At 40.6% G+C, this 14468-nt stretch overlaps 1 protein-coding gene across 1 annotated transcript in view; it reads right to left on the bottom strand.

The window, feature by feature from the left end:
* SCD5 (stearoyl-CoA desaturase 5) overlaps positions 1 to 14468 on the bottom strand; it is a 138286-nt gene that overhangs the window by 45517 nt on the left and 78301 nt on the right. Inside the window, exon 2 of the mRNA XM_033106539.1 lies at positions 12060 to 12190. Within this exon, the coding sequence (XP_032962430.1) occupies positions 12060 to 12190 (131 nt within the window). The remainder of the gene's footprint in view (positions 1 to 12059; positions 12191 to 14468) is intronic.

The following is a 14468-nucleotide window of genomic DNA, read 5'->3' on the forward strand; positions in this document are numbered from 1 at the left end:
GTCAGGGAATGGGTTCTTGCCATCTGTGGTGGCATGGATGGACCTGAAGGGTATTATACTGAGTGAAGTATGTCAGACAGAGAAAGACTGATGCAATGTGATTTCACTTATATGTGGATTCTAAAGAACAAAATAAACAAATAAATAAAACAGAAACAAACTCATAGATACAGAAAACATTTTGATGATTGCCGCATGGGAGGGGGCATGGGGGTGAGTGAAAAGGGTAAGAGATTAAGAAATAGAAATAGGTTGTTACGAAATAGTCATGGGGATGTAGGGTATAGCATAAGGAATACCATCAATTATATTGTAATAACTATGTATGGTGTCAGATAGGTACTAGATTTATTGGGATGATAGATGGAGATGGAAAAGGGTTTGGGTGACAGGGTGAAAAACATGAAGGGATTAAGAAATAAAATTGGTAGTTACAAAATAGTCATGGGGATATAAACTAAAGCATAGGGAATATAGTAAAAAATATGGTAATAACTATGTATGGTGCCAGGTGGATACTAGACAAGTCAGGGGCATCATTTCTTAAATTATGTAAATGTCTAACCATTATGCTGTACACCTGAAATTAATATAAAATAATATTGAATGTCAACTGCAATTGAAAATTAAAAAGGTGGGGGAAGGTATAGGGGAATAAGAGGTTTAAATTTCCAGATATAAAATAAATAAGTCATGGGGATGTAATGTACAGCATTACATAGGGAATACAGTCAACAATATTGTGACAGCGTGGTACACTGTCAAATGGTTGCTGAACTTATCATGGTGATCATTTCTTTAGGTATATAAATGCTAAGTAACTATAGTGGACCCCTGAAACTAATATATTTTATGTTAGCTATATTTTAATAAAATTCTTTAAAAATATTTTTTCTAGTAGCCACATTAAAAAAGTAAAAAGAAACAAGCAAAATTAGTTTTAATAATGTATTTTACTTAACATATCCAAAATATCATTTCAACATATTAGTATAAATTATTGATGCAATATTTTACATTATTTTTTTCTGTACCACTTCTTTGAAATTGGGTGTGTATTTTACATTGCTAGCACACCTCAATTGGACTAGACACATTTCAAGTGTTCAGTAGCCACATGTAGTTAGTGGCCACCATATTGGACAGTGCAGGTCTAACTCATGGCTTGGACATTTTTTTATATGTGTATTGTACTTTTAAAAGCTTTTAAAATTTCAGTGTTACTTACCAGTGAGAGTATGAAATTGGCACAAACGATGTGAAGGGCAAATGGACTGCGCATATCAAAAGGGTTAAAATTCTGCATATCTAAAATCTAACAATTCATTGTCTTTATCTTAAGGTAAAATGAATTTATCTTAAGGAAATAAACACAGTTGTGCGTAAAAATTTAACCATAAGGATAGTCACTGCAGTGAAAACATGGAAAACCCCTGAATTTTCACATTACAGGATTTGATTGAGTACTGTGTAATACATTAATTCAATACTCTCTCTCTGTGTGTGTGTGTGTGTGTGTGTGTGTGTGTGTGTGTAAAAATCTTCTGGAGAAAAATATTAAGAAAAAAAACTCTTAGGGTTTCCTCAGGAGAGTGAGACTGGGAGGTAGGAGATGAAGAGAAATACTTTTACATTTTATACTCTGAAATTTTCAACAAGAACATCTGTTGGTTTTGTATTCAAAAGGCTAATTAACAAAAAAGATATTGCGGTATTGACACGGAGAGAGGAGAGGGAAAGTAGTTAAGTAAAAAGTAGTTTTCGAAATATAGGTAAAGTATGAATCCATTTTTAATAAAAAAATACGTATTTGGGCATAGGGAAAATAAAGGAATTATATGTCAACCTGTTTACAGTGGTTTTCTCTAGGAAGTGAGATGGTGGGTGATTTTTAAAATTTTTTCTTTTAGTTTGTATTTTTAAAATTTTTATAATAAAGAAGTTTTTCTTTTTTAATATCGGGAAACAAAAAATTTTTTTATGTTTCTATGCTCCTGAATCAAAACAACCCAGCTTCTGCCATCAGCCCCACATTAGGAAAATCTCTGTGAAACAGTAAGATTCATCTAGTCATCCAGTCAGTTATATATGTTTACGTCACCCTTCTTCCATCTTTGTTCTTATTAGCACTAGTCAAGCACAGTTCAACCTGTGTGACAGTGCCCTTGCTTAAACCCATCCTGTGTCTTGTACCTTTATTACTTCACTCTCTGTGATAGATAATGTCCTACACAGGTCCCTGCTGAGACTGTAGAAATTGAAATTGATCATGTGGTGATTTTTGTCCATAAGTACAGCCTTTGAGTATTATCTGGGACTTCAGCAAAGGTAATCAATCTCAAAAACTCCACTGAAGCAAATTATGAAACCACCCACTCCATCAGTAATTTTCCCTTACTTCCTTTTCTGTTCAGAAGAAATTCGAGTCTAGTCTTCTAAATGGCCATAGGGGAAACTGTCTGTTAAGGCCCACACAATTTCCATTAGTTAGCAAAGTAAAAGCGAAATGTAAATAGCATTAGCTCATCCCAGTCAACAGAGGTGAGACCGGAACCATTGATGGGCTTTCCTCCAGCCTAGCTACAAACACATGCTTGTTTTTAACCAGACACCAATGTGCTTGTTCTCTCCCCTAACTCAGTTGTGTGGCTGCTGAAGGTTCCAAAAGGGGAAATTTACCAGGTGGCCTCAAAACATAGCCAAAGGGAATTCCACTTGTATTCATAATACATCTTTGTTTCCAGTCAATAGTGAAAAAGAAACTAGGAGCAGGAATGACATGTCAGCTTGAACAGGTAGGTTTTAGACTAGAATGTATGTGTCTTGTGAGTGAATGGCATCCGGTCTGGGACAAGAGTCATTGCACCAAGGGGGTCAACGAGGGAATGACACTGCTGACTCCAGTCTGTAGGGACCATGAGGCTCATTTGAAATAGACTTTCTGTCAGTCTCTGGAGCCTGAATATAATCTACTCCAGTTCAGATGCCAACACTGCACTCTTTAAACAGTAAAGAACATTCGGTGCTTTCCCCATTGTTGGTACTGGGTCAGCACTGATTTCCCCCAGATAACACTGGCAATCTGTCAGAAGAGCCCAGAAAGTCCCCAAAAAAGGCCTGGCAATAGTCTATACTACCTGGCAAATTGAAGTTTCAGGAGAACATGTCCCCACCTGCTGCCTATCCTTCATGTGGCCCTTGGCCTTAGGAGGTTTTAGAAGCTGTGCAAGTATTGAAAATCCAACTTTAGTGGTTTAAAAAGTGTTCGACAACATTTAAAAATTGCAAGGAAGGAAAGGGGTGTTTCATATTTTCTTTCATTACTCAATTGTGTAAATCTCTTACAATGAGAATGTATTTGAATAAGACTTATACTTTTATAAAACACATTTTTAACACACATTTTGAAAATGGCTTGGATAGTCCTTTTGGTAGACAAGCTAGCCTTCTGTGAATCTTCCCAGTTTGGGTTTTAGAGGGTTTTTTGGCCAGGGATGTGATCATTGTTGTCTCCTTAGCTAACTCTCCTTCACTCAATGAATCAACATTTCAGGGAAGAAAGGGCCTAGAAAACAATGACAGCCCAATAGCAATGGACCCACCTCACTCCCAGATCTTGGTTTTTAAGTTCCATCTCCCCCTAAAAGGAGTCAGCACTCGTTGGTGAAAAGACTGATGCCAGAACTAGGGCAGAAAACAAAACATGAGGAACTTGGTATATTTTGTTGTGCCAGAAAGTAAGATTGCTCTTAAAATGATGGCAACATGTCAAAAAGGATATAAGAGTCCATTTGTATTGCTTTCCAGTGAACAACACGGGGTAATTTGATTAATAATTTGGGGCATTAAGATGAATAATAACAATAATGGACTCAGATCCATTTAATAAAATAAGATTCCATGAGCCCATAATAAATAAAAAAATTAAATAAATAAATAAATAAATAAATAAATAAATAAATAAATAAATAAATAAATAAGCAAGCAAGCCAACCAACAAATGTAGAAGAAATTATGGAGTTAGAAAAGCATCATTTTTGTGGGTGTCATGGCAATAACTGATTCAAGCAAGAATCACCAATATTTCTGCTAAAACTACTATGTAAAAGATTGATGAAACAAATTTTCACAGCTCATAGTATCTCAGCATAAATTACTCCTTAATTATTAAAAAAGGAAAAATAGTAATCTTACAGTGAGGAAACCAGGGTAGACACCACCTGAACCAAGGGACCAAAGTTCATATCACCAATAATATGACAACGCGCTATCCTGTGCCTCTTGTTTGATGCTCAGGACACAAGATCATTAATGTAGCTTTCCTGCCCAAAATGCACAATCTGGGTATAGTTATGAGGAAATGTGAGCAAACTAAAAATGAGGAGCATTCTACAAAATAATTGATTGGTCTGCACATTTCAAAAATGTCAACATCATAAAATCAAAGAAAGACTGAAGAACTATTCCAGATGGAAAGAGACTAAAGAGATATTACAGCTCATTGTAGTGCAGGATCCTGAATTGGTTCCTGGACTAGGATCCTGGATGTAGTATTGTATTAAAATTAATTTTTCTGATTTTGGTACATGTGTACTGTGTTCGTATGAAAGGTCTTATTAGGAAATACACGCTGAAGTATTTAGGGATGAAAGGCATAATGTTTATAACTTACTATCAAATAATTCAGAAAAAAATAACAGAAAAATGTATATACACACATACGGAGAGAAAAAGAATAATAAAGGAAATGAGGCAATATGTTAATAACTAGTGAATCTGGGTAAAGGTATACAGTTCTTCATGGTATTTTTGCAAGTTTAAAATTATTTAAAAATAAAAAGTTAAAACTAAAAATGGGCCAGCCCGGTGTCTCAGGCGGTTAGAGCTCCATGCTCCTAACTCTGAAGGCTGCCGGTTCGATTCCCACATGGGCCAGTGGGCTCTCAACCACAAGGTTGCCAGTTCAATTCCTTGAGTCCCGCAAGGGATGGTGGGTTCTGCCCCCTGCAACTAAGATTGAACATGGCACCTAGAGCTGAGCTGCCTCCCGCATGGCTCAGTTGGTTGGAATGCGTCTTCCCGCAAGGGATGGTGGGCTGCGCCCCCTGCAACTAGCAACGGCAACTGGACCTGGAGCTGAGCTGCGCCCGACACAACTAAAACTGAAAGGACAACAACTTGAAGCTGAATGGCACCCTCCACAACTAAGATTGAAAGGACAACAACTTGACTTGGAAAACAGGCCTGGAAGTACACACTGTTCCCCAATAAAGTCCTGTTCCCTTTCCCCAATAAAATCTTAAAAAAAAAAAAAAAAAAAAAAAGAGTTGGGTGGGAGTGAGGGAGAAAGAGGGAATTGTCTCAGTAGACAGATGGATCTGGTGCAGTCCAGGTACTAAGAGAAGTCCAGTGTGTTGGGTGCATGGAGCTAGGGTAAGAGTGGTGCCAGATGAAGTCTGAGAAGTAATATGGTATAATAAAGAAAATATATGGTCTTTGTCCCTAGTGTTTCCTGGCACAGAAGTTCAAAGCACTGAAATTTCCTGAGGGACAGGAAATGGAGAATCATTCCCTAAATGATTGGGAAACGGAGAAACCGTAGGTGACACCCAGATTTTTGGTGGGGAAAACTAGGAGAGAAATAGTTTTGGGAGAGACAGTAGAGTCACAGCTTCAGTTTTGGGCACAATGATTTTGAGATGCATAAGAGACATCCAGTGAGAGATGTCACACAGGTACCTGGATTTGCAACGCACTACATGCCATCAGTATCCTTTTCCAATCATACTGACTCTACCATGCAGGGACCCGAAACAGTATGTCATGATCATTCCTCTCTCTTATCTTTGCTCAAGTGTTTCCCCTATCTTCTCCCCTTCTTCCTTGCCCACACAAACCTTGTTCACCTTTCAAAGTTCAGCTCAGAACTGCCCTTCTGCATTAGGCTTTATCCTAATACCCTAGCCCATATTCATTCATGTTTCTGCAGCCCTAAGAGGCAGTACGAAGCTTTGGAATAATTTAACTCCACATTGTCTTGTAAGAGTCCCTCTTTATTGCCCATAAGTCTGGCCAGCTCCATCAGATCGTAAGCTCTTCATGACAAGGGTCATTTCCTACACATGTCTGTGTTCCTCACGAGCATGTAGTGGTTTATGCACCTAACATTCAAAAGGAATTGACTAGCAGATTTATACAAAAAGCTGTAGAAGAATCAATAGGAGAAGATGAAGATAATAAATGTGTCTGCCTTCTAATAGAATTTCTAAAAGCAAGGCTAGAAACTTCCTCTGGCATATGAAACTCTGTAAATCTGACCATTAATTAAAATTGTTGATTCAATGACTCCTGCAGCTATTGCATTGTTGGAGCTTAATAAAGCATATAAAATAACATCCGTGAAATATTCCTGTGACAAGACCTACAGTTGGGGCTAGTAGGAACTAGGACAGGATGAATGAAAAGCCTGAACTTTGATAAACAAGGACCAGAGATGAAAAACAGCTCAATATCTAATGAGGGGAGGCGGCGGGGGAAGGCAGCTAATGGAAGGCCCCAATGTACCTGTTAGATCTAGTACTTTTATTTGGCATCTTCATTAATGACTGGGAACAAGGCATACACATTTTGTTAATAACATTGTTGGTTGGCACCAAATTAGGAGGTGCTGCAGACATCTTTGAGAACAGAGAAATAACACAGATGTATCTAAAAAGGTTAGAAATATGAATAGAAATTATCACAATGTGGTCTCATTTAAGAAAAATGCAAATGAAGGCAGCTGGGAGAGAAATCATCCAAAATGCAAAAGAAGCAGTGGGTTGGGAAACCTAGAAAGCAGCAACATAAGAGTGTCTGGCAGGAGAGCAATGGAATAAAGAATAAGCAGTGACAATATGCTATCTCAGTCTAAATCGTTGGTGGCAGGTTCAGGAAGAAATAGCTTGTCAAGGAATTGCATTGTAACAGTGTCCTTCAACACCCATGAACATTTTTTGAGACAATGTAGAAAAATAAACAGACATAAGTTCAGGCATTTGGGCCTTAGTTTCTTCAGTTGTTAGAAAAGTAATGAGACTTGGCTTCTAAGATCCCCCAGCTCTAACCTTCTGTGGTTCTGACATGCAGAAGAAAGGTCGGACATCTGAAGCTTAGGCCTGTGGTTACGAGAGGTGGCCAACACTGAAACAGGATGTCAGCAGTCAGAGTTAGAACCTGCACAAGAGCCATGGGAGGTTCAGAATTCTCGAGCCTGCAGTAGTGTGCCGGTGTTTGGTTCTCCTTCTAACCCAGGGCCACCACATGCTGCTGCTGACACCCGGAGTCATCCTCGAGAGCACTGCCTGATGTCCCAGCCTCCCTCTTCAACGGGCACATCCACAGAAACCCAGGCTTGGAGGTTGCTCCATGATCCCGAATCTGGCACAGAATCTCTGGGGTCTCATGACTGTGGTCTGAGGTTTCCTTGTGCCATTGAAATGTATGAAGCCACGTCGCTCCCTTGCTGACAACCTTACAATGCCTTCCCAGGGCTTTTAGGACAATACCTAAACTCCTTGCTATGCCTGAGCGCCCTGCACTGGTGCGGCCCCTGTCCCCGTCTCTGGCCTCTTCCACGACCGTCTCCCACACTCACGTGGACCAGCCCCCCTGATAAACCATCCTTCTCTTCCTTGAACACACCATACTTGCTCCCACTCTGTTTTGGCTCCTCCTTCTGTATGGAATGCTCTTCCCCACCTGTTCTCTCCCTCAGGTCTCAGCAATCATGTCACCCCCTCGGCAAGGTCTTCTCTGACCATCGTCTCTACAGAAGCCACCTCCCTGTCACCCTTTATCACATCGCTGTGCTTAAATTCTTCACATTCTTTTGTTTCCTTATTTGCTTTCTCTCCCACTGTAATATACATGTTATGAGGACAGGGACCTAGTCTGTCTTGTTCTCCAGCGCCTGGGAACAATGCTTAGCACAGGTATTTGCAAAATGAAAGGATAAATATACACTTTGATCCTGGGAGAGGCATTAGAGCATCAGTGAGAGGGTAACCGCTGGCGTGAAGCCGCCTGCGCTTGAATCCCCGTTCTGTCACTTAAATCTGTATGCCCGCGGTCAGGTTATGTAGCCTCTTTCTTTTCATTTTCTCACCTATCAAATGAGGAAATAACAGTATCTACTTTATAGGGGTATTATCAGATGGCAACGTACTTAATGAAGTGCTGGTACGTGGTTAGCACTCAAACGTTGTTGTTTTTGTTGTTATATACCTGCCAAAGCTCATGGCCCATTACCATGGGATATTTACAAATCACACTGCAACTTCTACTTCCTGGTCTGACATGTAAAGAGCTTGGAAGTAGTCAACTCCTATCCACTCAACAAGAAAAAAAAGGCGAACAAACTGAAAGTCAACAACTCTTCTTAGATCCATCAGAGAATTGAGGTCACAGGCAAACTGCTGCCCTGAAAACCAGAGAGACTAACAGGCAGTTACAGAGAATCACAGCCTACTGGACACAGAGGCCCAGGAGCCAAAGTCTGCAGCTGGCGCCAGGATGGGTAGGAACACTTGAAGCTGTCAGTGTTGAGTTGCTGGAGGCTTAGTGTGGACAAGCCTAAAAATTAAAAACCCCTAGCGGGCCCAGTCCCAGGGGGCTCCACACTTTCAAGAATTTTACCTCCAGGAGCCCTACCAGGTTCTTGCCATGAACAGCTGAGAAAAATCCCCTTGTTCTTCCAGAGGAAAAGGAGAGAGGTAACTGCAAAGCTCTCTGTTCTCCTTAGCAAGACCTGTCCTCAAGAGAAACTGCTTTACCAGAGCCTACTCAACTAGGTTTTACCAAAGCCTGATTGACCCAGAGGGAGGGAAATACTCAGCTCAGGTTCGCCAGAAGACTGACCCCTAACCATAGGACCAGAGAACGCTCTCCCTTTACCTCCATGTCAAGAGGGCTCCTGTGTAATAACAGCAGATTTCAACTGAAAGAACTGAAAGCCTTAAACGCTACTTAAAAGAGGTCTCTGGGAAAACCCAAAGACAAGAGCAGAGAGACATCTTTTCAGACTAAAAGTACCTCCACCTCTCCCACTATCGCCCCCTGACTGGTACATACATCCATCCTCCGCAGAAGAAAGAGAAAAGGGAGTTTCAAATCTTTAAGCCCCAATTTTAAGAAGATTGTTTTTGATGATCAAAATCTTTGCTTGCAGCATCTGGCAAAAGGCCTGCTGATCCTCAAACAAAGATAACATGGCATGACTTGTCCATTTTGGCCAAAGGCATGACCATTCTGATGGAAGAGAGCAGAAGAGAACCCTTGAAACTACTGTGTTTCCCCGAAAATAACACCTAACCGGACAATCAGCTCTAATGCATCTTTTGGAGCAAAAATTAATATAAGACCCAGTCTATATTATATTATGTTATGTTATATTATATTATATTATATAAGACCGGGTCTTATGTTATAGTAAAATAAGACTGGGTCTTATATTAATTTTTGCTCCAAAAGATGTACTAGAGCTGATTGTGCAGCTAGGTCTTATTTTCGGGGAAACATGATATCTTAAAAAACCCAGGCGGACATCGAAGGGAAACTAAATCAATGACTCTGTATTAAGTCAGGGCTGTCAATACCCTAGACTGGCAGATCACAGCACAGTTTTTACTTTCCCAGGTGATTTGACTGCATTCTTTCCCTCTGACAGTTATGCGTTGCATGGAAGCTTCCACTCACCTAGGTCTAGATGACATTGTTATAAAACCCCAGACCCATGAAGCACTGATATTTCCAATGGGAAATTGTGGGAATTCTAAAATCCCACAAATAGAAGGCTCCATAAAGCAAGGATCATGACTGTGTTTGCTAGTCATTCAAACCACTGTGCTGAGCTCAGTGCCTACCTCAAAGTAGGTACTCAATAAATATTTGTTGGATGAATGAAAAAAAATCCACCACAAATGTGGGCCTGGAAGAAAGGTGCACAGTTCAAATTTGATGATTTCTAAAATACTTTTTAAAACTATTAATTCATTTAACAATCACTGAGTGCTTTCTAAATAATAGGCACTACAATACAGACATGAATGAGATGGTGTGCCAATTCTCATAAAGAAGAGGGAGGATGGCATTTACTGAGTGCTACTATAAACTTAGCACTTCTTATTCATTATTTCGTCATCCCAACAACTCTGTGAGTTAAGTCTTACTACCTGCCCTCCTTTGCAGATGAAAGAAACAGAGACTTGCACGAAGTTCCACATCTAGCGAATGGGAAAGCCAAGAATTTAGTCCAGGATTTGAGTCTACACTGTACTTTCTCCCCAAAGTAAAGTTAAAATCACAGTGTGATGTTCTGTTATGTGATATTTTGTTAAGGAAACTTAGGTTCTCAAAAATTGAGTTGTAAACAAATAGTTTCACTGGGAAAACAGGTTTAGGCTCTCAATTCCAAGTTATTTACATGAGAAAAAAATTCCAATAATAGAGGTGCTTTAAAACTACATGAGTGTGTAAGTGGAGGCTAAAAATAATAAACTGCTTGAACAAAACAAATGGAAATTACTGAGTTATGTCTTAAATAGCATCTAAGACCCAAGTCAATGAGTTTCTAAATTATCATTATCAAAACTGATCGCTATGATAAACAAAGCACAACACTGAACGAAGACGGTTGAAGTCAAATAAAGTGCAGCATAGCGCACTTTGCCAGTGGTGAACAAACCATGAAACCGAGAAGCTGCCCACTGCTTCTCTGAGCACAGCTTCTTGCCAAGGCCCTGGCACTCATTCCTGACTGTGTTTGAATCATAACCAGTAGGTATTCAGAATACGAATTGTGTTCCCAAAAAGTTCTATTGTGTTAGATCCTATTTGCTTTATGAATGTTCAGACTGTAGGAGGGAAGCCTGAAATAGAGATTTGAATTCTTAAGACACAAGAGCAATTTAGAGAAATGCTTAGGGTCTGGCTGTCTTGTAGGGATAGGAGACCCACTGCAGAGGTGGCCACGTGACTTGCATGTCTCGGGGTCACTGAGAGGCTCCTGGGTCACTTGTTTCCCTGGACCCTAAATCAGTTTTCGGAATCGCCATTTCTTCCCAAGGGGTGAAAATACACAGGGTCTGGAATCACCTGCATTCATATATGGGCAGAAACTTTGAAAACAAGTTGGTTGCACTTACCCTGCTGGATCAGATGAGGAATTGGGAAAACAAGAGATCCATGATCAAACCAAAATTCTGGCAGCTCAGAAAGCACCCTGGGTGTTGGGAAATGATCTAGGACTGGAACAGTCCTAAAAGATATGGCCCAATCCTAGTGTAGTGATGAATCTGCCTTATATTTTTATAGCTCCTTGCAATTTGCAATGATTTCATAACAATTCTGGGAGTGAAATTACATCCCTATTTTTATTGATGAAGAAATTGGAGATGAGCAAGTGATTCACAGCTAGCAACCATCAGAGTAAGACTCAAATCCTGTGTCTTCCAATCCCATAGTGAATAGACTTTCCACTATAAATTTATAGGGTGACTTATAGGATATATTCCTATATCTTAGGAGCATTGGCCTTGTATCAAACCTGCATTTGCCTGCCCTAGATGTTCCATTTTTTAGTCATATAATTTGGGTAAGTTCTTTAACTTCATTAAGCCTTAATTTCCTCATCTGTAAAATGGGGACACCATAACACATAGCACATGGGATGACGGTGAGGATCAAATGCAATATGCATATGGAGTGCTCAGCACAGAACTTGGCCGTCATCAGAGCCAGAAGAATGTTGAGGGTTTCAGGGCACGTTGAGGGCATGTACTCTGGAGGGAGGAATCTCCTTTCCTCCTTGGTAGGTCCGCATGTCTTGAACCACAAAGGCCCCAGGTGACATTTTACAGCATGGAAAGTGACAAGGAGATAAAACTTGGGACAGGCAGGGAGTGCTTGGGGACTGAGCACTGAGACTAGAATGGCTGTAGAGGAATGTCCACTCCACAGGGAGCTTGTCTGTGCCTCCTCCCACAGAGCCGCCTAAAGCAGAGACGACCATCCATCCCCACCTGGAAAGCCATGGAGTTGGCAGCAGCCAGAAATATCCTCAGAGGCAGCTTGGCCTTGTAGGACCTGTGGCTCCACAAGCGATGGGCACCCGCGGTCACACCCAGAGCAGTCAGGAGGAAGCAGAAGTAGGCTGCAAGACAGAAGAAGGGAGAACGTCAGCAGATGTCACCGAGCTTTTAAACATCCCCCATGCTTTTATTCTCTCCTGAATAGGGACCCATGTGAAATGCTATCAGGGGAAGAATCTGCAATGTGAATCAGTAACTTGGGAACATACAATGTTTTTATTAACTTGTAGCTTTCCAGTACCAGGTGGAAGTGGAGAAAACTTTCCTCAAGAAACTTTGACCTTAGCACATCATTTTTTTCTATATCAAACAAATCTTTTATTTGCTAGTGTTTCTTGACAGTCTTGATGCAAAGTCACAATCATATTAGTGTGCATTTATAATTTGGTCTTATATGTCCACTCTCGGTGGAGCTAAGATTGACCTCAATGTTGCCTCTTAATTGACACCTGTGTCAGGATGAGTTACGTGAAGAGCAGATTTCTAAGTGGCAGTGCCCATTATCATGGCTCCATAGACCTTGGTTTGAAGGAAATCAGGCCAGACTTAAAGGCAACGAAGTCTGACTCGGGGCCAGTAAAACAGACATCAGGGACAACTATGATTTGTCTTCTAGAGAGCTTCACTTATACTGTCACTACGAGCTGGGCTGGCAAAGATGGTCCGATGAGGAATTTTTTAAAAGCCAGCCTACAGTGGAGCTTATTATCTGCCACATTTAAATATGTTATCTCTAACCCTCACAACATGTGTTACTGTCTCATTTTACAATTGAGGAACTGGATCTCTAAGAGCTGAATCCTGCACTTAAACCCAAGTCGGCCTGGTTCTAAAGTCTCGCAGGAGGCCCCATGCCACCCCCAGGTGGCAGCGGTGGTTTGCTCTGTGTATGGAGATTTGGGAGACGTTATAAGTGCACGGTGGAAAGGGGACACACAGGGAACAAAAAAATCATGATTCCAGAGATTATTACAACTACCACATAGAGATTTTAAAGCAATGTACACACACAATGCTAAATATCTTGGATTATCTTATTACTACACATCAAACAGTCCCTTTGAGTTTGTATTATTATTAGCCCCATTTTACAAATGAGAAAACAGAGGCTTAAAGAAGTGAACTATTTCCCAGGGTCACAAAGCTTGGAGGTGTCTTTTTTAAGAGTCAAACCCAAGTCTGTCTGAACCAAGAAACGAGTTCTCACCCTCTACGTGCCCGTTTGCTTCTGGGAGACATCAGGTAAGTTTTATCTTCACTTCTCTACACCCCACTGTCATCCTTAATAATGGATCCAATCTAAATTTTTTTTAAAAAGTGAGCAGCTTCCTTAATTGGGGGTAGAGCCCTAAACCAGGCTATAAGTAGGTAGGATCAGGCAGATTACCCTACACAATTGCTTCTAGTACTCAGCACCTGCAGGGCAGCCATAAAGAACATGTGATCAACTGTGAGTAAGTCCCTGCACAATTGTGAATGGTCCCAGACCTGGACGAGTTCTTAATGTTTCCTGTAAGAATTCCTTGGGAAATTTACTAGAGTAACTTCAGTGACAATATCCATATTTAAAAGAAGCATAATATTACATCTTCCAAGAACCAAGTCGGACTAATCTTGAGCTCAATCCAAGATCAAGATCCAAGATCCCATGGGTCTAAAAACAAGACTTACCCTTGGCACTAAGATTAATGAGTCTCTGAATACATGTGATTTTCATGAACTTGACAAATCATTCCTTACTTGAAAGTTAAAAAAAAATTAAAATCTGCCCAGAAATCACAGAAAGTGGCAGTAAATAAAAAGTTCAGGCCTCTTTTGTTAATGTAATTTAACTCTGGTCATGAGTCCACGAAATGGACAGTATTTCCCAAGTCATCTCTGGCCTTCACGTCTCTACAATATTTTTCCCAACTGTCAGGTAGTTAGGGAACAAGTGAAATCTATACCAGAAAAATTCAGTATGACCCTATTTTGCCAGTGGACTAAGACACTGGACCTTGGGTGCAATGACATGAATTCTAAGACTCCATGAAAAACATTGGCCAATCCACAGTTCCCAGGCAGGGCCTTAACACAGACTATGGCACTGTCTTATACTTTGTGGGATCTCAAATACTTCAGGGGTCACTTACATGGTTGATCTGTCCATGCCTGGAGGGAAGGGACCCTGACAATGGGCTCAAGTCAGAGCCTGTACTGGCCCAGGCCTGGTCTAGCCTAGTATGCTTGTCTTCCTGGCATTGGGAATAAAGATATGACCCAACCCTTCTCTCCCTCTGGCTGAAAGACTAAAGGTCACATACCAAGGCATGATTGCAATAGTAAAGAGCGAGGCTAAGA

This window comes from Rhinolophus ferrumequinum, chromosome 5 (assembly GCF_004115265.2).
Source record: "Rhinolophus ferrumequinum isolate MPI-CBG mRhiFer1 chromosome 5, mRhiFer1_v1.p, whole genome shotgun sequence".
NCBI lineage: Eukaryota > Metazoa > Chordata > Mammalia > Chiroptera > Rhinolophidae > Rhinolophus > Rhinolophus ferrumequinum.